Here is a 24,994-nt window from a genome sequence, read left to right on the forward strand (position 1 = left end):
CCTATCTGCGACAGCAAATGTGATTCAAGGTTATCTTTTGCGACCCTTATGGCCAGGAAATGATTGCAAGCTGCTGTGAACCAAGCCTTTTCCTTCTTTCACTTGTTCAAAATGATGTCAGATGTTGATTGGTGTGCATAAAGAATTAGCCTCAGTCAATCTCAGTTTATGTGATAAAAACAGGAAATACAAACCTCAAGTGACCCAAAAACTAAATTTAAAGTTTCCACTGCCGAACATGTTGCTTCTTACACACGTTCAAAATGTGTCAGATGTTGATTGGTGTGCATAAAGATTTTGCCTCAGTCAATCTCAGTTTCTGTGTGATAAAAACAGGAAATATAAACCTCAAGTGACACAAAACGAAATTTAAAGTTTCCACTCCAGATGCAAAGATGTGTATTTTAAATGCAGCTCTTGGCGCCTCTTTAATAGCAGCTCAATAGCAGCAGCTCAAGTACAAAAAGGTTCACGGCAAATTTCTCAGTGTTAAATTAACACTGATCAGTGTTTATATGAGTCCACACTCAGAGTGTTATATGTTGCACTGAAGCAGTGTTAAAGTTAATTAGGTAATTAAGTGATTAAACATACCGAAACTAATTTTGCAATTAAAAAGACTAGTGCAAAATGCCCATGCAAAATCAGGTTTTGTGTGTGTTTTTAGTAATTGTTGATTTGGTGCCCGTGAAGGAGACTGTGAACGCATCAAAATCAGTTTTTGTGTGTGTTTTTAGTAATTGTTGATTTGATGCCCTTGAAAGAGACTGTGAACGCATTGAATTCAGGGAGCATGCTAGGTTACTACAAATGATGGCTGTGAACAGAATAAAATATAATATTCAGAAGTAAACAGTGTAGCTTATCAGAATGTTTATTTTTAAACCACAACCTTCTTGGGGCTTCTTTGACCGATACCAGAGCCGTAGAGAGAGATGATCATTGGCAAACTACAGATGGGCCTGGACATGCGCTGGCTTGAGCAGAGGGACCTTGCGTGCGCTGCAGGATTTTAATCCATGACGGCGTAGTGTGTTACTAATGATTTTCTTTGAGACTGTGGTCCCAGCTGTCTTCAGGTCATTGACCAGGTTCTGCCGTGTAGTTCTGGGCTGATCCCTCACCTTCCTCATGATCATTGATGCCCCACGAGGTGAGATCTTGCATGGTGCCACAGACTGAGGGAGATTGACCGTCATCTCGAACTTCTTCCAATTTCTAATAATTGCGCCAACAGTTGTTGCCTTCTCACCAAGCTGCTTGCCTATTGTCCTGTAGCCCATCCCAGCCTTGTGCAGGTCTACAATTTTGTCCCTGATGTCCTTACACAGCTCTCTGGTTTTGGCCATTGTGGAGAGGTTGGAGTCTGTTTGATTGAGTGTGTGGACAGGTGTCTTTTATACAGGTAATGAGTTCAAACAGGTGCAGTTAATACAGGTAATGAGTGGAGAACAGGAGGGCTTCTTAAAGAAAAACTAACAGGTGTGTGAGAGCCAGAATTCTTACTGGTTGGTAGGTGATCAAATACTTATGTCATGCAATAAAATGCAAATTAATTATTTAAAAATCATACAATGTGATTTTCTGGATTTTTGTTTTAGATTCCGTCTCTCACAGTTGAAGTGTACCTATGATAAAAATTACAGACTTCTACATGCTTTGTAAGTGGGAAAACCTGCTAAATCGGCAGTGTATCAAATACTTGTTCTCCCCACTGTATATATTATAGACAAAAACTTTACTGAAAAAAACTAACTTTTATGTTCAATGCGATAGTCATGAATAATCGATTTGACAGCACTAAATTAATATAAATTAATATAAATTAATATAAATTAATATAATATAATATAATATAATATAATATAATATAATACAAAATGTCAGATATTCTGAAGGCTTCTTACACTGAAGGACATCCATTACAAATGTATTATGATTTTACAGTAGTATCTATGCTATTTTGCTGGAAGCTATGGTCACCATGGTACAGTTTTTGTATAAGAATGCCAGACATCTGAATGACTTATAGCCGAATATCTGTTCAGCTTATGGAGAACTTTATTACAGTTGTTTTTAATGAGTGGAAAAGCTGTTTTTTTGTGTCAGATGTAAAAGCCTCTTGATTTCACAGGACAGTTTCTGACTAATGCAGACCTGATTCTTGAACATGCCAGTTTTCCAATATAAACAAATACAGAATTTGCATGAAAATGAAAGAGGCTTCTCTTCCTCATGTGTGACGTCAGTCCTTTCCCCTGGAATAGAAACTTGTTTAGAAATGAAAGGGTTTTGTTCGGAAGTGAACAGTGAAAAACTGGTCATGTTCGCGTCAGGTGTGTCCTGACAGGTGAATGAACATCATCAACTTACAAGAGAGAAAAACACCATTTATACGAAATGTCAAGGCTTGCCCTGATCCTCACACAACTCTGCTATAAAGCCATATCTCAGATTCCATCTCTTCCATGTTTCATCTCTTCTATGTTTCTTACAATATGAAATACTATTTATGTTAATATGTAATGTAAATATGAAACAGAAGCTGTAAAGGAAAAGCAAAGACACACACCCACAGGAGTTTCACATTTCACAAAGTTCAAGAGGTTTTCTTTAATCAGCCAGTAATGCCGAGAGAGCTCAACGCGCAGAAACTGAAGAAAACACATGCAAAAAGAAAAAAAACACATGCAAAAAGAAAAAAACACCCGCAAATTAAGAAAACCTCTTTATCAGTTTCACAACACACGTGTGCTCCAAATAACACAGCCAAATACAGAAACGCGCTGCAAATAACACAGACCACAATGGAAATGTTTCCAGGGGAACCAAATAAGGGACGAACCCGGCTGGGACGTGCTTATTGCTCGTGAGCATCCCTATGCCCTGCTCCCTTCGAAGGGCAGACGGTAGAGCTCTTGAAGTGGGACTTTGGAGTGAGCAGGGCACTAGTGTGACATTATGTAGCCGTTTGGAACGCACTTAAAGGGACACTTCACCCATTTGCATTAAGCTTTGCATTGTTAGAAACCCAGTCATACTATTGAATGGTCATGCAACATTTTTTCATTTTCCCCCGAGACGAGAGAAATCTGTATTTACCTCTTTACACTTCCTCCTACAATGACGCAAAAATCGTCATTTTGCGTCATTGTAGGAGGAAGTGTAAGAGGGGGGGATTTCTGTTAAGACTACAAGCACTAGATCCACCCTTTCAAACCCGCTCATAGGGGGTTGGACCTAATGCGCTAACAGACCTATCACAGATCAGTGCGAGTGCGTTTGATTTCAACGGCAGAAACCTGCAGAAAACAGGGACGAAGAAAGCTGAGTAGTAGGGGTTACCATACTCTATTTCCCGGACATGTCCGGCCGTCGAGATCGACAAAAATGTCCGGGATTCAGCTTTTGCTTTCTGCGGTCGCCATCCATTGTTCACATGCTCACCTTTTGTTTCAATCTAACTGAATTCACCCCGATTGGTGAATCTGAATGTAATGTTTACATGAATGCTAAACAAGTGATCGGTTGATTTGCGTTTTAACATTGCTAAGAAAATACCCGCACCTCCGTGAGAGATAGCCACGAGACCGGTGCATCTCACAGGCGCTCATCAGTAATCACAGTAATACAGGGAGCAGGACGAGGCTAGCGCCGCGGGAGAAAGACGCGAGGCCGGTGGCGTGATCGGTTGAAAGACGCGAGGCCGGTGGCGTGATCGGTTGATGTGTGTTTTACCATTGCTAAGAAAATACCTGCTCCTCCTTGCGAGATACGAGAACAGTGCCTCACAGGTGTCGGTCGTCAGTAATCACGCCACCGGCCTCGCGCCGTTCTCCCGCGCCCCTCAGCCTCGTCCTGCTCGCCACAGTAAACATGATGAATGGCGACTGTAGAACGCAAAAGCCGAATCCCGGACATTTTGGGCAAACTTGTCACGGAGACTCACTCGTAGCCTAGCCTTGCCTTGATGTTTTTGTTTTCAACTGCGCTGTCTTACCGGTAGGCGTGGCTTGGGAGTGGCCTTGTAGGGCAGCGAAGCAAGTGCATTCTGGGAGTTGTTGTCTTTCATCCACATAAGCCAAAAATACATTTTCTGGCTTTTCTCAGAAAGCTCCAAATTCAAAAATAATTTCACATTTCTTCTACATAAATGACCCACTTTCAATACACATTCATGTCTCCACGGGTGAAATGACCCTTTAATGAAGGGAGCAACGAAAGACAACGTAATTTCCTTCTAGTAAATTAGTAAATTACTAATTATTTTCACCTGGGATGTTCCCATGACAACGCAGCACAGTGTCCATCAGCTGAATAGCTGTTCTTACCACAGAAATATAATGCTGTTAACATAACGGTTGCAAATAAATATATAATTTTTTACAAAAAAGCTTTTAAAATATACGTTATATATCTGTGTGTGAGTGTCTCAACTTTAAAACTTTGGACCCTACATTACCTACCATTTTCTTATGAAACTTTTCTTTATGAAAATTTAAACATAACATGAAACAATTTGAACAGTGCAACTGATGTATAGATTAATATCTTTCCCTCATGTTCTTTTTCTCTATCTTTTTTATTTATTTATTTTAGTTTTCAGCTCATTGTTCTTTTCTCATTTGTATTCTGATGACATTGAACATGTTAATACATTTTGTATATTGTATACAAGTTGTATGTCATAAAAATGTAATCTCTGTATGTTTTGCAACAACAACAACAACAACAACAACAACAAAAAGTTAAAAGAAATAAAATAAAATAAAGTAGACTTTTGAGCTGTAAGCACAAAAGCACACGTGTGTTCTGAAACTGATGAAGATGCTTTGAGCTCTCTGGGACACCGTAGTAATGGACTCACATGCAGCAGAGGGCAGAATCTACACCTGATCACGTGATCTCAACACACTTATATAGACATTTATAATCACTATCATTTAAGGTTTCATTTGTGTAGTAATTTATCCACATTCTGTCAAAAAGATATTGAATCTCAGGAACATCTTTTTTTTTTGTTAATTGCAAATAAACAAAATGCAATACCATTGTAATTTATTTGCAATAATTTGTAATAATTGCATTGTAATTTGGGCATTTACAGTTAATAATCCTTTACTAATGGTTTATTTTTAAATTTGTGTAAACAGTTGCGTATTAAGAGGAATGTAAGCTGTTTATTATATTATATTGGAATGTTTTTTTTTGTTTTTGTTTTTTATTATATTGGAATGTTGTCTATGCTATCATGTATGGTATGGGGAGAGCGGGGCATGTTATCACACTTGTCACACTGCCTAACATTTTCTGAGCGCCGGACATCACAATGGTATAAATGTGATACCAAATGAAAGAAGGAAGTCTTTGGCACATATGTTGTATTCATAACATCTTCATATCTTATCTCATTATGGAGTTGTAGACTGTTGAATAGAGAGTGTGCACTTGTGATAGTTTGCCCCATTGGTGGATGAGTTGTCACACTAGATTATCCAAAAATAAGAGCACAACTACTTAATTGTGAATATTGATTTTAATGTTTAAATTCAAACCAGAGCTGGAAATATAAACAATCGTGCCTGGAGAATCTGGAAAAACAATTATTTCAATCCAAACAATACACGTTTCAATCAAAACACATTAAGTGGCAAGACCACTTTACTTTGAACTTTAAACTCAAACGTTCTCTGGCTTGCACATAGATCCACGATAACTGAAAACAGACGCCCTGGATCTGACTAATCAGACTCATCTTCAGAGTCACAATTCTGGCACACATAAATTGCAAGCATCATATGCCCAATTGTTGCATTTTAGGTCTCCTTTGGACGACTGTTTGAAAATGTCTATACACAGACGAGGCAGAAGCACTCTTCATCATCTGATGATGACTCTTGTATGATTTTTCTTCTTTTAGCTGCCTTGTTCTTCGCAGGTCCAGATTTTGATCCAGAATCTTGCTTCCCTTTCTTTTGAAACAGCTTTTTGCTAGATTGAGCCTTATTCTTTTCTATTTCTAGCTGCTGCTTCACTGGCGTGTCAGTAAGAATTGCTGATTTGCCTCGTTTTCTTCCTTTGCTGGCTGATTTTCGGGGGCCAGCTTTTGGATATGGACGGATGTCCTCTGGAGTTTACGCTCACATGAGGGGGGTTTTCAGGCAATTCGAAAAATAAATATTTATTAAAATTCATAAAAGACAAAAGAATTACAGGAATAATGGATTCTAAACCTCAAATAAATGCCACAATCAAGACCTCGAAGTATCTGAGGGAGAAACACCCAGAAACTCCTCATATGAGTCGCTCACAAGTATAATAAGGGTCGTTCCTTACCATTAATGCTTGGAAAACACACATACATCTCCTTCCATTAATAATAATGGCTAGTGCAGTGGCTGGGATATAGTACATAAACCCACCAACATCCATTGCCATGATTTTTGGGATGATTTTACTTATCGCGAGAGGAAAAAATGAAGTTTTAGTCGCATAACAAAGAAAGCATTAACATTCTCTCTCTTAAAGCTACTTTCCCTGGCAAGGCTAGTTGCCTATGGGGCTTTGTGTTGTATGCCGCTTTAAGAAGCCTGTAAACCACTCTTTGCTGCCCTTTTCTTTTTCTGCCCACAAAGGCACGAACTTCAGCTGGTGTGCCACAGCAAACATGTAGGAAAGCTTTCTGACCTCACTAGGAGACAGACCAAAATACATGTCAGCTGACCTCGTAATATACTCAAGCTGCTTTTCCAAATCAGATGAAAAAATCTTCCGTGGCGTTGTATAACCAACCATTGTTGTTGGCATGGCTGTCTGACCTTCAATTTCTTCTCTGGTAATCTTTTGACAATCCAGAGTCAGAGTAAGGTAATTTATGTCAAAATCCTTCACTGTACTTTTGATTGATTTGTTCTGCAACTTCACCTGCCTGACTGCCTTTAACTAATGTCCATTTCTAACTTCCTTCCTTCCTTCCTTCCTTCCTTCCTTCCTTCCCTTCCTCCTTCAAAAATCTTACTGCAATTACAAATAAATTACAATATCACAATGTTTTTTGAGCATGTTCTATGTGTTTATTGTACAGGGGCAAGTTGTCACATGTGACGACTTGCCCCAAAGTCACCGAGACAACTTGCCCCAAACTGACATGTGTGCTAACGTTGGCTAAATCTCAAGGTTAGCTCAACATAGCACTTTAGCTAAAGTATCAAAAGACACATTATTGTCTCCTCTATTTTGTGCAAAATATTCATTTTTTAACATTCATACCTAACAAAGTTGTATTGCATAAAATGTACAGTGCAAATTTTTTACCTTTTTAGCAGAAAAATTAGAAAATTGTGCTAACCTCAGATTAGAGTGATCTTGACCACACGTGAACAGGAAGTTGACTACAGAAGAAGTCACACAAAGTGGCTTTTTGAGATAGAGCCTCTAGTGTTGGAGTTATGAACAGTGTGACAACTTACCCCACTCCAAAGAGCAGATTATCATAAATCATATTTTTACTTACTACTATTCTAAAGTACTGGAAGCAAAAATAATGTGATGCAGTGATATAGAAATTGTATATTTTTATTTATGACATTTTAATATTTTAAATATACATGGTATACATGGATATTATAAATTTTTACTTTATTTATTTTTTTATCAATTTCCTACAGGCCTTGATCACTATCAGCACCTCTTTCCAAATTATCCTTGGGGTAAGAAAGAGGGGGGTTGAAACAGTAAAAGAAAATGTCTTTGTTCATTTTCAAATATCTTGGATTATTTTAAATCCTGCAATTCACAGCAACCTGATAACCACTGAGCACCATTATATATATATATGAAGAGTTCAGATGCAAAATGATCATCTTCTAGAATGATTTTTATCAAACTCGTATATTTAAGTTAAAAGGTAATTTTCATGGCCATTTAAGTGAAATTACTCAAGCACATTAAATCAAATCTCACAGCACATCAAATGAGAATTGAGGGCCAGTTTGTTTGTTTGAGTTTTGTGGTTGATGTAAGGAGGAGATCCAGTCTGATGATTGAGTCAAATTTTATTTCTTAAAAGCAGACAATCAAATAATACATGAATAGTAAAATTAATTCACCCATAATCAGGATTAAAAGCTTAATAAAGAAAAGACAGGTTGCGAAAGAGCAAGATCTGAGTCCAAGCTATAGACTGACCTGTACAGATATTGATCTCCCTATTATACAGTTTATTGAAACAGAGCAAAGTTCCTCTTTTCACAGTAAGTGTGCTATACTGCATCGAAGCAGACACAAACATATCTAGTTTTCATGTTTTCAAACTCTGAGGTGTTAGCCCGAACACTGCGAGATGTTTAGCTAAGATAGCATTTGTTACACTTTATTCTGAGACATTGTGGTCTGTCTATTGGAAACTTACAGACTTTTGCCCTCATCTCAACAGCAAGTAAAAAATGCTGGGTTGTGTTAACCCAATGTTGGGTTAAATATGGACTAACCCAACGTTGGGTTAAAAATTCAATTTAAAAATGGACAAACCCAGCCGTTGGTTTATATTTTTAATGTAACCAATGCAATTTGTCCATTTTTAAATTGCATTTTTGTCCATTTTTGATTTTGTCCAAAATGCAATTTGTCCATTTTTAAATAGCATTTTTTAACCCCAAAAAATATGTTAGTCCATATTTGACCCAAAATTGGGTTAACACAACCCAGCAGTTTTTAGAGTGGCACTAAGTCAATCAGCTGCAGTTGAGGCATAAAATTCATGAAAAAAAAGCATTAAACATACATTTCAAAGGATATAAATGATTAATGATAAAACATAAGCAAGAATTTTAATTTTTAAAAAAATTTTTTTTTTTAATTTAGATTTTTTTATAATTCATCAGTGGTGTTTTAATTGTGGTGCTCCATTTACTTTAACAAACACAGATTTATTGTTAAAAATATATTTTTTCTGTGGAAATCAACATATTGCATAAATGCTGCTGACACCATTTCAGTTTCATTTACCTAAAGTTCTGCTTCAAATCAGGAATCTGTGAATATTGCCCAGCTAAAGTGGAGGAAATTTTAGCACTGGTTACGAGGTGAATGAGGGTGAATCTGGTCTTTAGGATGCCGGGGGTCAGAGGTCACTCTCCACAGTAGCGTCCGAGCTTCTGACCGTTGGGTTTCTATTAAGGACGCTGCAAACACAGAGGAAAGATTTTAAATCCTGCTGCTCATCCCTAGAGAAATATTTCTCTTAAAGAGCGACTATTCTGTTATCATCTAGTGTGTAATGTTGGTGTTTGAGCAAGAAAAATGTTTCAGAGTCCCTCCAGCGGGAGTTCTTCTCTATATCAGTGTCAGTGTTTCTGAACTCCTGAAACGCCTCCATTGTAGTCTTGAGTTTCTTCCGGGAACGAACACGTCACAATATTCCTCATTATAATAATTAATGCGCAGAATAAAGGGGCGGGGCCTGGTTGTGTGTTAAACTGGCGGTTATGGTAAGGGGCGGGACATTTCCAAACACACTCGAAGCGCTCGACCAATCACAACACACTGCTCAAGTCGACCAATCAGAGCACAGTGTGCTTTTCAGGAGGAGGGGCTTCATAGAGACAGGAACTAAACAGAGCGTTACTGACAGACTGGGAAGAGAGGAGCTGCAACAATGGAGAATATGAGGAGAATAATCAACATTCAAGCTGGAAAACCTGTTCTAGAGCCAAAACCAAGACTTTGTAAAAGGGATTAACGTGGCCTCTTTAAAATATTTCCTCATTTTAAAAGCCAAAAGGCAGCCATGATGTCCGCATAAATCTTAATAGCAACATTTACAATACAGAAGAACATCTGGTGAACATTACAAAGGAAAAAGGGACATCAGGAGCATTAAGGAGAGCAGATCCGACTCGATGCTCTTCATCAAGTGTTTTCTACCCGGTTCATAACTTCATAACCTGCCAAACACACTGCAAAGTAAGACCTCTATTACATCAGTGTCTTCAGTTTCTGAAGTCCTGATTAATAACAATCAGATGCTCGCCAACTTTTTACGGTTTCAAGTCTGTTTAGATGAATTTAGATGCTCTTTAGCGGCTCATTTTGTACAGATGCTTCAATAAAGAAACTTCAGAAAGCTTACAATTGTAGGATAGACGTTGACTTTGCATTGCTTGCACATCTGAGGCACGTTCGGGTGTGAGTGCCCAGCTGTCCATCCTCTCCCACAGTTGCGACACCGGTAATCTCCGAGCTTACCCTGATACGGCATCACACCTCTTTAGGACGAGCCTGCAACAAAACAATCTTTAGTTCATCAGTATTACAAACGAGAATCATGACTTGACTAAAAAAAATTACTGAATCACACACTGAAAATATTTCAGTACCTATCAAAGGATCAGGGTCAGTGACAAATTAATATTCAGCTTTGATCACAGGAAGAAATTACACTTTACTATATATTTACATAGAAAACAGCTATTTTACATTATAATAATATTTCACTGTTTTTACTGTATTTTTGATCAAATAAATGCAGCCATGTCTTGATGAGAATAAAAGACGTCTTTCAAAAACATTTAAAAAATTGTAATTATTCCAAACTTTTGAATGGTATAATGTACATTGTTTTGTAAATATGTGTCATAGAGGTTTTCAATCTTTAATAATGTTTCATTTAATGTTTTTTGGAACCCCAATATGAAATACTATTTATGTTAATATGTTAATGTACATATGAAACATATGTAAAGCTGTAAAGGAAAAGCAAAGACCCACACCGACAGGAGTTTCACAGTGTTTTCTTTAATCAGCCTGTAATGGAGTCACGTGAGCAATAGAGGGCAGAATCTACACCTGATCACGTGATCTCAACACTCTTATATAGTCTTTATCATTTAAGGTTTAATTTGGATTGTCAAAAAGATATTGATTTATTATTATTATTATTATTATTATTATTTACAATAGTACTATTGTTAAGTCCTTTTTGGTGTCTTTTTTGCCAAACAAAGAGATTGAATTTTTGTTTATTAATATGTTGATCATAGCCAAATTTTATTTACACATATGTAGATTTCTTAAAGTTCCTCCATGTTTTGAGGCATTTTCATTTTATTTCAATCCTTAAAATTTATAGAAGAAAAAAAGAATGCCTTAAACTCTCTAAATTACAGGCAACATACATGGATTAACTCCTGAAATGTATTTTAATTTGTGTTTTGGTTTTATTTTCATTTTTATCATGACAAATCTTATTTTGACATAACTCGCATTCTCAGACACAGATTAATATTCCAAATTTTTGATTGTAAGGAATTATGAATGAAAAATGAAACAAAAGCACGCACATCAGTCTCAAAAGGGTGCTCGACTAAAGAACAACAAGTAAAAAATAAAGTATAAAGTCGGCAACACCTAAGCTCCAAAATTATCAAAAATATTTATTTTCAAGACAACTATCGCATAGCGTATGTTACGTTTCGAGCACGCAGGCTCTTCATCAGAAGGAATTATGAATGCTCTCCAAAAGTCCCAATCTCTGGGTATTGTGGGTGTTTGGCTGGTATGAACCGGTTTTTGGATCTACTTAACTGTTGTTTGGATTTTATTATTGGCAGTTCAGTCTTTATTATTATTATTAATAATAATCTATAATAAATAAAAAGTTTAGTCTTTATTATTACTCTGACTAGTATGTATTCCAATTGTGACTAGTACGTATTTATTAGTTATTCATTAGGTACTAGTACTTATTTTTTAGATACTACCTATTTATTAGATACTAGTATTTATTCCAAATGTTACGAGTAAGATTTTCAATTGAACAGAGCAAACGTGCCAAACACTCGATACATTGTTGTTTTAACATAGAAAACGATTGTAAAGGCAAAACTTACTTGGATATGTGATGTGATGTGATGTGATGTGAGGAATGGATCTGGAGAGTTGTTCTGAGGAAAGGCGTCAGTCTGTATATATACGCTCTTCTATCCAAGAGGCGTGTGTGCATTCCTTGAATAATGATGTTGTTTGGGTTGTTACCAGGACGCTGCTATAAATATTATTAATGCATTTTTGTTTTGTTTTACTACTTATATATAGTTTACTATTTTACTATGCATATTTGTTTTTAGTTTTTAATTACTAAGTAACCTAATAGTTACTACTTTTTTTTTTGGTGTTTTATTAGGATCGGACAGTAGCTAGACAGGAAGCGAGCTGGGAGAGAGAGAGGGGAGATGGGATCAGGACTCGAACTCGGGTCGCCCGAAGCACAACGGCGCTACATGTATAATATATTTAGTGCTGTCAAATCAATTAATCACAATTAATCGCATCTAACATAAGTGTTTATATAATATATGTTTGTATATATAAATGTCTGTGTGTGTGATATATATATATATATATATATATATATATATATATATATATATTAAACAAAAACTTTACTGAAAAATAACTAACTTTTATGTTCGATGTGATAATTGGAAATAATTGATTTGACAGCACTAATTAATATAAATGAATATAATGCAAAACGTCAGATATTCTGAAGGCTTCTTACACTGAAGGACATCCATTACAAATGTATTATGATTTCACAGTAGTATCTATGGTATTTTGCTGGAAGCTGTGGTCACCATGGTACAGTTTTTGTAAGAATGCCAGAATCTGAATGTATTATAGCCTAATATCTGTTCAGTTTATGGAGAACTTTATTACAGTTGTTTTTAAAGAGTGCAAAGGTTTGTGTGTCAGATGTAGCAACAGAGAAAAGCCTCTTGATTTCACAGGACAGTTTCTGACTAATGTCATTGTTGTCCAATATAAACATAAATAACTTGCATGAAAACGAAAGAGGCTTCTCTTCCTCATGTGTCACGTCTGTCCTTTCACTCGTATAGACACTTATTTAGAAATGAAAGGGCTTTGTTAAGAAGCGGACAGTGGAAAAACTGGTCATGTTGGTGTCAGGTGCGTCCTGACAGGGGAATGAACATCATCAACTTAAAGGTAAGACAGGAAAAACACCATTTCTAAGAAAATTCAAGGCTCGCCCTGATCCTCACACAACTCTCCTATTCTAAAAGCATATTAAATCTCAGATTGCATCTCTTCCATGTTTCTTACAATATGAAATACTGTTTTATTTACACAAATCTAGATTTCTTAAAGTTTCTCCATGTTTTGAGGCATTTAAAAATGATTGTAAAATTTTATTTCAATCCTTAAAGCTTCTAAAAAAAGAGGGGTGCCTTAAACTCTCTAAATTACTGGCAACATACATGGATTAACCCCGGAAATGTATTTTAATTTGTGTTTTGGTTTTATTTTATGTTTTACTTTACTGAAAAAAACGAACTGTTATATATGAATAATCGATTTGACAGCACTAAATTAATATAAATGAATATAATATAATATAATAAAAAATGTCAGATATTCTGAAGGCTTCTTACACTGAAGGACATCCATTACAAATGTATTATGATTTCACAGTAGTATCTATGGTATTTTGCTGGAAGCTATGGTCACCATGGTACAGTTTTTGTAAGAATGCCAGAATCTGAATGTATTATAGCCTAATATCTGTTCAGTTTATGGAGAACTTTATTACAGTTGTTTTTAAAGAGTGTAAAGGTTTGTGTGTCAGATGTAGCAACAGAGAAAAGCCTCTTGATTTCACAGGACAGTTTCTGACTAATGTCATTGTTGTCCAATATAAACATAAATAACTTGCATGAAAACGAAAGAGGCTTCTCTTCCTCATGTGTCACGTCTGTCCTTTCACTCGTATAGACACTTATATAGAAATGAAAGGGCTTTGTTCAGAAGCGGACAGTGGAAAAACTGGTCATGTTGGTGTCAGGTGCGTCCTGACAGGGGAATGAACATCATCAACTTAAAGGTAAGACAGGAAAAACACCATTTCTAAGAAAATTCAAGGCTCGCCCTGATCCTCACACAACTCTACAATTCTAAAAGCATATTAAATCTCAGATTGCATCTCTTCCATGTTTCTTACAATATGAAATACTGTTTATGTTATTATGTAATGTATACATGATGTTAAAGGGGGGGTGAAATGCTATTTCATGCATACTGAGTTTTTTACACTGTTAAAGAGTTGGATTCCCATGCTAAACATGGACAAAGTTTCAAAAATTAAATTGTACGTTTGAAGGAGTATTTCTGTGCCAAAAATTGTCCTTCCGGTTTGTCACAAGTTTCGGAAAGTTTTTTTCGAGTATGGGCATGTGTGTCGTCAGATGTAACGGAATTTCCTTATACGGGTCCTAAGGGCACTTCTCCGGTAAGATCGCGGGCGCGCGCGCACTCGTAGACTAGAGCAAGAGAGTGAAAGCAGTTCGCCATCAAAGCGCCCTGCCCGGCTTTTGGAAGTCAATGTCACCAAAGAAGTGGGTTTTTGGTTGCCAGGGCAAGACAACCCTGCACAGATTCCTAAAGAACCCGGCGTTAAGGGACCAGTGGATGGAGTTTGTTTTTTCAGAGACTGTTTGTTTTTGTGCAAGACTGTTTGTTCCCTGCATTTCGACGATGATTGTTTTATAAACAAAGCCCAGATCCACGGATTTGCAGATCGTCTAATGCTTAAGGATCGAGCAGTCACAATGATAAAGGTTCGCGGTCGCGGTGAGTAAGAAACTGCTTCAAATGTCTCTGTGTGTTGTTAGCTCGGTTAGCACAGCTTTAGCTCCGCCCGCACGGCCCGCCTCCAGACGCTCGTTTTTTTCCGGAAAGACTCGGTACAGCCTATCTTTCTTTTATAAATATAATAAAACTAAAGACTTTTTGGAGATATGAAGGATGCAATACTACTCTATAGGTACTCAAGATTAACAGGAGATTGAGTGAAAATGAGCATTTCACCCCCCCTTTAAGGAAAAGACCCACACACCCACAGGAGTTTCACATTTCACAAAGTTCAAGAGCTTTTCTTTACACAGGTAAAGTAATCAACAGGTTTATATGCAGAAGTATGTGATATCAACGATGGAAGTGAGTAACTGATGAATATAGTGTTCAGGATGGATGTCTGGATGATAATGGTCTTATCTGTTGCAGGTTCTGAAATGTAATGAGGAGGTGGTGACCGTGACAGTAATGGACTCACATGAGCAGTACTATTGTTAAGTCCTTTTGGTGTCTTTTTGCAAAACAAAGAGATTGAATTTTTGTGTAATAATATGTTGATTGTAGCCCAGTTTTATTTACACAAATCTAGATTTCTTAAAGTTCCTCCATGTTTTGAGGCATTTAAAAATGATTGTAAAATTGTATTTCTACATGTTGCTCTACATGTTGTCACTTCTTCTTGAGTCTCTCCATCATTGTCCGACTCCAGTTTAAACATAAAAGACAAAACAGTTTCTGTCATTATTTAGTTCTTGAGCTCTTGAAGAAGCTTCGCTTCCTGTGCCGGAGGCAGCAGCTCATTTGCATTTAAAGGGACAGCCCACGTAGTGGGCCTAGTTCATCTTTGAACACCTCTGAGCACGAATCTAGCACCTCTTCAAGGGACTTTGCTTGATGCACTTAACTGACATGTTTAATTTTTTTCCAGTTCAAGGTGAGCTTTTGTAGCCAATTTCTGCCACACAGAGCTGGCCCTTCCCCTTTTACTACTATTACGGTTAGCAATTCACATTGTTTTTCATAGCTCACATTAGCTTGAAACTGTCCCAACACAGGCATAATCTCTCCTGTGTACGTTTTAAGCTTGACTCCGGCGACCTCTAGTGGCTCTTTTGAGAACGCAGCTTGGAATAATTCCTCAGAAATTAAACTCATGGCCGCGCCGGTATCAATTTCCATCATAATTTCTTTGCCATTTACTTTAAATGTCCCTATGAATGACGTTTTGGTGTAAGTAGCGAAAACATGGGCAACTCAGCTTCCTCTACCCCCACACACTTAGTGTTTTTCTCCACATAACGTTTACTTTTCCCGGCTTCCATTTTTCCTCTGCAAGCTCTTTTGATGTGGCCAGTTTTTCCACAATTATGGCATTTTGCATCCTTGAAATGACATACCTGAGGGCTGTGATCTTTGCCATGACATCTATAGCACTTTTTCCCTCTCTGTTCGGAATGTTGCGCTGCTCGCGCCCGCGCATCCACTTTATGTACTACACCCGAGCGCAAGTCAAGCCCTCGTAGCTGCTGCGTGTCCTTCTCTGCCGTCTCCATACTCAATGCGATCTTAAAAGCACGTGCAAACTTCAGATTAGATTCTGACAACAGTCGCCGTCCAGCGTTGCTCCGAACTAAACAACTCACAGAGCACTGTTTCAAATTCTCGCGCAAATTGGGACTGGTTTATATCAGTGGATCTGAAAGACGCTTATTTTCAGATAAAAATAGCCCAGGCCTTTCTTGAGATTCGCCTTCGAGGGTCAGGCTTATCAGTACACCGTCCTTCCATTTGGCCTGTCCTTAGCACCTCGTACTACATTTACGAGGTGCATGAACGCAGCGCTCACCCCCTGAAACAACGGGGTATGCGAATACTGAACTATTTGGATGACTGGCTAATTCTAGCTCAGTCAGAGGCAGAACTGATGACGCACAGGGCTTTATTACTCAGCCATCTAGAGTTTTTGGGTCTCAAAGTCAATAGGGCCTAGAATTCGCTATCTCCCAGTCAGAAAACATCTTTTCTGGGAATAGACCTGGACTCTATGTCTATGACAGCGCGGCTGCCGTCACAACGCGCTCTGTGCATTCAGCGCCTGGCGATGTCATTCGAAGTGGGCAATGTCACTCCTCTCAAAAAATTTCAGGGGATTCTATGCCTCATGGCTTCAGCCTCAGCGGTGCTTCGTTTGGGTTTGCTTCACACGTGCCCGTTACAGCACTGGCTAAAGACGCGGGTCCCGCGTCGGGCTTGGGCCTCCGGTCGTTTACGTCTCAAGGTAACTCAGAACTGTGTCACAGCTCTGGAGCCCTGGAAGGCGACCGACTGGTATCAGACAGGCGTAGACCTGGGAGCAATCTCGAAACTGAAAGTAGTCTCGACAGATGCCTCCAACTCGCAACCTGCATCCACAAGATTGTGGGGTAATGGAGGTTCTCTCCTTCCTACAGGAGCTTTTGGATGAGGGCAGGTCCCCGTCCACACTCAAAGTGTATGTATCGGCCATTGTGGCATCTGTCAGACATATGCACGGCCAGTCACTGGGTAGGAATGACCTTATCGTCCGCTTCCTCATGGGAGCTAGAAGGATGAACCCTCCTCGACCCCTGACGATTCACTTATGGGACCTTTGCTCGGTCCTAGAGGCCATGAAAGGTGACCCTTTTGAACCATTACAGTCTGTGGAACTAAAGTATCTTTCGTTAAAAACCGCCTTCCTGGTGGCTCTCGCCTCAGTCAAGCGGGTGGGTGACTTGCACGCGCTCTCTGTTAGCGCGACGTGCCTTGAGTTTGGGCCTAATGACTCCAAAGTTATTCTCAAACCAAGACATGGTTATGTCCCCAAAGTGCTTGCTACTCTTTTCAGAGCGCAAGTCATTTCTCTGTCAGCCCTCTCTGAATCTGACAGCGAGAGTGACGTGAGTCTCCTTTGCCCAGTCAGGGCGCTGAGAATTTACGTGGAACGTTCTGCTGCCTTCAGACAGTCAGAACAGCTCTTTGTTTCTTTTGGTGGCCGCACTAAAGGGCTAGCTACCTCGAAACAAAGCCTTTCCAGGTGGATAGTGGATGCTATCGCACTAGCTTCAGTCGATGAAAACCAAGGCGCATCCTATCGAGTTCTGGCTTATATAGGCATAGCCACGCCCATTCTGGCGGGACGTGACGACTGAGGGCGCCAGTGCCCTCATTGGTGCTTACGTCGCGAGCAGCCTCTCGATAGGTTGCAGCAGTTGCCGCAGAGCAGCCAATAGGCACGCGAGCTGCCTCGCCTAGGTCTGCTCGCCACAGCAAATGCGTTTTACATTAATACAAAATTATAAGGATAATTTTTGGCTTCAGTATTCTCGAGAAAGAGGTTTTCCCGTAGCGTAAGCTAGCTTACGCAACACTCGTTCCCTCATCTAGAGAGAACCGAGGTTACGTTAGTAACCGAGACGCTTTCCGCTATCAGCAATGGCTTTGGCTCAAAATTATTCTGTCCACGGTATCTTTGTAAGACTTATCCTTTGGCTTCTCTGGTTGTACCAACTTCCTTAGTAAACCGTAGGTAGTTGCTCCCATCACACTCAACAGGGTCGCAGACTGTTTCTCCTGGCGTATGTCGTTCGCCTCGAAGAACTGCTCAAGCCGTTCAATATAAGCTGACCAAGACTCTGCTTTCGCAGACATGCGCACCCGAACATTTCCCAACATTCCCAGCACTATAGGTACGGAATCTCTACTGTGTCAAATGCAAAACTTTCAAGCATACAATACATCACAACTTCTAAACCATACAAAAAAACAAAACAAAAAGATAGAAAAGAAGAAGGGAAAAAAGTCAAGCACGAGTCACTACTCACGCTCACACTCACAACGCTCCACTCACTCCCAGCATGCACTCCGATAGAGAGAGAGAGAGAGAGAGAGAGAGAGAGAGACAGAGAGAGAGGAGGTAAAGAGAGAGAGCTCCAATAAAGAGATACAGAGAATAAGAAGAGAGGCAGAGCAACTGTTACAATCCTCTTTTATCCCTTTCGTGACCATGTGACCGAAACCCAAATGTGAGACAATCAAACTGACCAATCAGATAGTTACAATTTCCCCCATTGTACTAAAGGTGTGACAATTCGTAGACCCCCCGATGTACACGCATTTAGGCCTACAGGCCTGATCACTATCAGCACCTCTGTGCCTTTAGGAATTCCAAATTATATGTTCATTTTCAAATATCTTGGATTATTTAAATCTTACACTTCACAGCAACCTGATATCAAATAAAAGGTACATGCACCATTAACACTATTCAGAGGGATATAATATATATATATCTCACAGCACATTAAATGAGAATTGAGGGTCAGTTTGAGTTTTGTGGTTGATGTAAGGAGGAGATCCAGTCAGATGATTAAGACAAATTTTATTTCTCAAAAGCAGACAATCAAATAATAAATGAAGAGTAAAATTAATTCACCCATAATCAGGATTAAAAGTTTAATAAAGAAACATAAAATGAACAGTTAAAATAACTGCTAATATTTCTAAGTAAGATATAATAAAAACACTCTCCCCTGGTTTCACAGACAAGGCTTAAGATAGTCCCAGACTATAATGCATCTTTGATCTGTTTTAACCGAATGTAACTTGTACTGACATATCTTAAATATGTCAGTACCATTGTTTTGTCTCAAGATGCACACCAGTAATGCGTTTTTTTTTCTAATGCATGTTAATAAAAGCTATTTAAATGCCCTAATTGAACTAAGGCCTAATCCTGGCTTAATCTAAGCCCTGTCTGTGAAACTGGGCCTCTGAGTATAATATTCTTAGCTTAAAGATAATTAAAGTAGTTTGAGAGATCTCTCTTTAAAAAGAGCACGGTCTGAGTCCAAGGTATAGACTGACGTGTACAGAAATGAATCTCTCTAATAAACAGTTGCTTATCGGAACAGAGTTAAGTTCCTCTTTTCACAGTATATTGTATCGAAGCAGACACAAACATATCTAGTTTTCATGTTTTCACACTCTGAGGTGTTAGCCCGAACACTGCAAGATGTTTAGCTAAGATTACATTCGTTTACCACTTTATTCTGAGACATTGTGGTCTGTCTATTGGAGACTTACAGACTTTTGCCCTCATCTAAACAACAAGTACAAAAGTTCACACTAAGCCAACCAGCTGCAGTTGAGGCATAAAGCTTCATAAAAGAAAAGCATTAAACATACATTTCAAATGATATAAATGATTAATGATAAAACATAAGCATGAAATATTGTTTTTCTTTTTCTAATTCATCAGTGGTGTTTTAATTGTGGTGCACCATTTACTTTAACAACCACAGATTTATTGTTAAAAATATGTTTTTTCTGTGGAAATCAACATATTGCATAAATGCTGCTGATGCCATTTCAGTTTCATTTACTCAGAGTTCTGCTTTAAATCAGGAATCAGTGAATATTGTTTAGCTAAAGTGGAGCAGATTTTAGCACAAGGTGTATATATAGAGGGTGTATCTGGGCGTCTTTAGGATGCCGGGGGTCAGAGTTCACCACCGATCTCGACCACAGTAACGTCCGAGCTGCTTACACTTCTCACAGAGTTCCTGAGGATGATGTTTGCTCAGGTCAGATTTGTCCAGGCCGTCGGGTTTCTCCAGAGGAGTCTGCAAACACAGAGGAAAGATTTTAAATCCTTCCGCTCATCCCTAGAGAAATATTTCTCTTATAGAGCACCGATTCTGCTTTAATTTCCATGTTCATCTTTCTTTAGTGTGTAATGTTGCTGTTTGTTTAATGTCTTGTTTTCTAGTAAAAAAAAAAACATCTTTAAAACAAGAAGCATTTACAAAGTCAGATTGCACAAAGTGAATCCATTTATTTTTTTACCCAATTTTTAAAGCAGAAACTTCACTGAGGTTATGTTTACACTTTAAATAATTCAGCAATACATCATTTAATTTTGCTAAAGTATCTGGTTTTAAGGACGTTAAGATATTGCAACCAGAAAACAAACCCTAATCTAATGGCAGAAATGCTGTTTTAGATTAGATTAGATTAGAAAATCTTTATTAATCCCGATAGGGAAACTGGTTTGCCACCAATTTAGACCATACAGCCAACAAACACAACAACTAACAGACAGATAAATAATCCTGCATTAAGAGACTATTAAAACCTGATTAAGAACCAGTGAGACATTATTAAAAAAAAGATTCAGTTTCACAATTCAAAAGTGCAGAATGCAAAGAAATGTAACAATTAACAGTGTTTGTTGAAATATCTGACCGCTGCAGGAACAAAATACCTTCTCATTCGCTCACTAGAGCACCGAGGCATTACCAATAGCTCACTGAAAGAGCTTCTGAGTCCTTTAAAAACATTGTGTAATGGCCTTCAAAAAGCAAGAATTATTTTAGTTTTGACCTCATCCTCTTCTCCACAGTAACCTCAAGTAAGTCTGGGGTAAGACCAATAACTGAACCAGCTCTCTTGATCATCTTGATCATCTTATTTATCCTATTTTTGTCATCAACAGATATGACTCTGTGACAAGGACTAAAACAGACAGGGTATTTATACACAGACACTAACAATGTGATAGGGAACAGCTGAGTGCAATCACGAGTGATGAGAACAGACAAAGGATTATGGGAAATGCAGTTCCAGAGTGAATGGTGACAGTATGGGGAAGAGACCTCTAGTGGACACCCGAGGAAACATAAACCAGACACTGTGACAAATGTTCGTTAGCAAACCTAACAAACTGTGGTTGTGATAAAATAAAGCAATCCGCGTCGTGCCTAACAACGCCCCTTAGCTGTTCTAAATCCACTGTAAAACACAACTTCAGTGTTAAGATTAACTGGACTATAGTCCTCAGAGCTGCTCAGCCTAAGATTGGAGAGAACGTCTTTAATCCTCTCTTTTTCATCACTGTGAAAAGCAGCTTTCTTCTTATTAATAGCAGCTATGTACTTCTCTGGTGACCCATGGTTTGTTATTGGGAAAGATTTTGATTTGTTCACACAGAATTAAAGACTTGATTGACACAGTAAAGTCACTTTCTCAGAGATCCTGTCCAGATCACTGTCCATCAAAGAACACAGACCAGACAGTCTGTGCATTCAAAGCACCCCCTTAATGTTTCACAAGCATCCTCTGACCAGATGTGCACAGTCTTTGACGTAGTCGACTGTTATCAGAATGTATCACCGGTGATAAATATTTGGACATCAAGGTTATCAGGTCAGATTTACCCAGCGGAGGAAGCAATTTAGCAACATAGCATCCTTAAAGTTCGTATAAAACAAGTTAGTTTTGTCACCCCTCGTCACCATTTGTTTAAGAAAGAGAGAGAGAGCAGTGATTAAAGGGTTAGTTCACCCAAAAATGAAAACTCTGTCAGTGATTACTCTCCCTCATGTTGTTCCAACCTCGTAAGACCTTCGTTCATCTTCGGAACACAAATTAAGATATTTCTGATTAAATCTGAGAGCTGGATCACTCCTCCATAGGCTTCTAAGGCATTATAACTTGCTGGCCCAGAAAATGTATTAAAGACATCGTTAATATAGTCCAAGTGACTCCAGTGGCTCGATCTTAAGTTTATAAAGCGACGCGAATACTTTTTGTGTGCAAAAACAAACAAAAATAACGACTTTATTCCACTATTCATTTCCTTCTCTCTGGGCCTCGAGTTAGTTTATGTAGTGTTTTAGCGCAGCGCGTCTGTGTTGCACGTCACACGTAGGCTCACTATTGGCCGACGCTGGTCATGTGTGTGATGCGTGTGACGTACAACACAGACACGCTGCGCAGTTATACTACGTGAAAAAACTCGAGGCCCAGAGAGAAGGAAATGAATAGTGGAATAAAATCGTTATTTTTTTTATAATTTTTTTGCGCACAAAAAGTATTCTCGTCGCTTTATAAACTTAAGATTGAGCCACTGGAGTCACTTGGACTATATTAACGATGTCTTTACTAACTTTTCTGGGCCAGCAAGTTATAATGCCTTAGAAGCCTATGGAGGAGTGATCCAGCTCTCAGATTTAATCAAAAATATCTTGATTTGTGTTCTGAAGATGAACGAAGGTCTTACGGGGTTGGAACAACATGAGGGAGAGTAATTACTGACAGAATTATCATTTTTGGGTGAACTAACCCTTTAAAGTCCCCGTTTAAAATAACCAGCACGTCTGGAGAGGATTCTCGAAATTGTCTCAGTGGCACGCTTGACGCTTCCCATTACCCGATGGAGGAATATACACCACCATCAGTCTATTTTCAGTCTAAAGTGAGCGTCTGTTCACCTGTTTGTGAGCAAGGACGTTGATGTGGCATTTGGTGCACTCCTGACCCATGTTCGGCCACGAGTTCCCACTCATCCATGTCCGGTTGCAGCTGGGACACTGGTACTCCCCGAAACACCTCTTATTATCCTGATCCGCCATCAGACCTCTCGTTTAGGGCGAGCCTGGTAAGAAAACAGTCTTTAGTTGTGCTGTGAATGGAGAGAACTGTGTAATAACAGTGTCACGTGATTGAGATCGGCCCGCAAGTTCTGAGCTCGAACGAATAGCGCAGTTTCAGTTTCACTTTCGTTTCGTTTGTAACAGAAGTTGCAGCTCTTATCAATTGCACAATGTGAGGGTCACACCAGTCTTGTCGCCCATTTGGTTGCAGATAGGATCTACTTGCATAAAGTGTGGCTCTTGTCCAGGTCCTTTTCCCCTTCAACTTCAGAAGCCAAAGTTACAAGATTTTAATGCCGATGGTGCCGGTGTGTGAAGTGTTGAGTCCCAGAGAAGTGATGAGTCCCAGTTTATACTAAAATTGCAAGAAAAATGTAGTGACATATCTAGGATTAATGTTTTGATTAATCTCCCCTGGTGTGCCACTCCAAATGTTCATTTTGGCTTTGACTTGTGTATTTTGAAGTAGCTCCCCCTCTTTGGTTTGTTTTTTGTTGTTTTCTGTTTGGTTAAGCTGTATATTGACAACATTTGTATATACGCATGTATATTCTCTTTCCCCTACGAGAGTATTGTATGTTGCTGTTTTTGTCAATAAAAATAAATAAATAAAAATAAAAATGAGTCCCAGTTTAAGACCCCAGTGTGCTAAAGCTGTTCTCGCGAATCTTATTATAATCAATCAAACTTTAATTGCAATATTGACTAGTATATTTTTAAATATTACTAGATTCATTCGATTTTTTAATAGGTAGGCTATCTAATGACCAAGTACTAGTATTGAATAAGTACTAGTATCTTAGGAACTAGAATCTAAACAATAAGTAGTACTACCGAATAAATAACTAATAAATACATACTTTAACTAAGTCCACTGAAGACGAGGTTGCAAAACCCGATTGCAGTTTAATAGTAGACAGAACAAGATCAAATATAAAACAAAAGCATGGCGTGGTGGCATGAAACTCAAGACTTAAACGTGAACATAAACATGGACATAAACTTCCCAACAGTGGTTACAGGCACTAGACAAACATGTTGTAACAATACTAATGACTAGACAAGGCACAAGGGACATCTGTGAACAATCAAGACAATAAACCAGGATCACATAACTAGATCAGGGGATCACATGACAGAAATGAAACTAAAGCATGAAACGAAACCAGACGTGACAAGTCAGAACTGAATAGTTGATATCATGTCAGATCCACATAGAAGTCAATGGCAAAAAATTTAAATAGGCTATGTTACTACTAATAAAAGAATAGTTACCAGTCACTATCGAAATAAGTACTAGAATCTAATGAATAAACTGTGTCTATTTTATACTAGTATCTAATGAGTAGCAGATCGAAGAAAATAAGAATTTGCATAATAAATAATACATCTTTTAAAAATGTACTAGTATCTAAATAATAAGTACCAGTAGCATGAAAATAGATACTGGTAGGTTTTAAGGGTTAAATGTTAAAACGGCTTGCCATAATAACAAACGCGCCAAACACTCGATACATTGATGTTTTAACATAGAAAACGATTGTAAAAGCAAAACTTACTTGGATATGTGATGTGATGTGATGTGATGTGAGGGATGGATCTGGAGAGTTTGTTCTGAGGAAGGGAGGCGTCAGTCTGTATATATACGCTCTTCTATCCAAGAGGCGTGTGCCTTGAATAATGATGTTGTTTGGGTTGTTACCAGGACGCTGCTATAAATATTATACTAATCTAATAGTTACTAATTTTAGTTTAACTATACATATAAGTAACTTCTAGTCTAGTAAATTGCAAATATATAACATAATATAATATAATAATACAATATCATGTAATGTAATATAATATAATTAGTGCTGTCAAATCGTAATCGCATCTAAGTTTTTGTT

General features: G+C 38.3%; 1 protein-coding gene across 5 annotated transcripts in view; it reads right to left on the minus strand.

Moving 5' to 3' along the window:
• The window catches only part of LOC307146894 (zinc finger CCHC domain-containing protein 24-like), a gene marked incomplete at its 5' end in the record, with an annotated part of 51,101 nt that extends 28,017 nt beyond the window's left edge, over positions 1-23,084 (minus strand). Inside the window, 4 exons of one of the 5 annotated variants that reach the window (XR_013819181.1) lie at positions 8,038-8,447; positions 8,738-9,182; positions 10,130-10,278; positions 11,889-11,941. Coding sequence is in view for 2 of the 5 variants with exons in the window: in XM_079851230.1 (XP_079707356.1) it covers positions 20,178-20,294; positions 22,944-23,084 (258 nt within the window). Of the gene's footprint in view, positions 1-8,035; positions 9,183-10,129; positions 10,279-11,888; positions 11,945-19,034; positions 20,295-22,943 lie in introns of those variants that run through there. The other 4 variants (XR_013819180.1, XM_079851230.1, XR_013819177.1 and 1 more) reach the window with 4 other exon arrangements.
• Positions 23,085-24,994: the final 1,910 nt, after the last annotated feature.

Source organism: Squalius cephalus (assembly GCF_949319135.1).
Source record: "Squalius cephalus genome assembly, chromosome: 19".
NCBI classification, from domain to species: Eukaryota; Metazoa; Chordata; class Actinopteri; order Cypriniformes; family Leuciscidae; genus Squalius; species Squalius cephalus.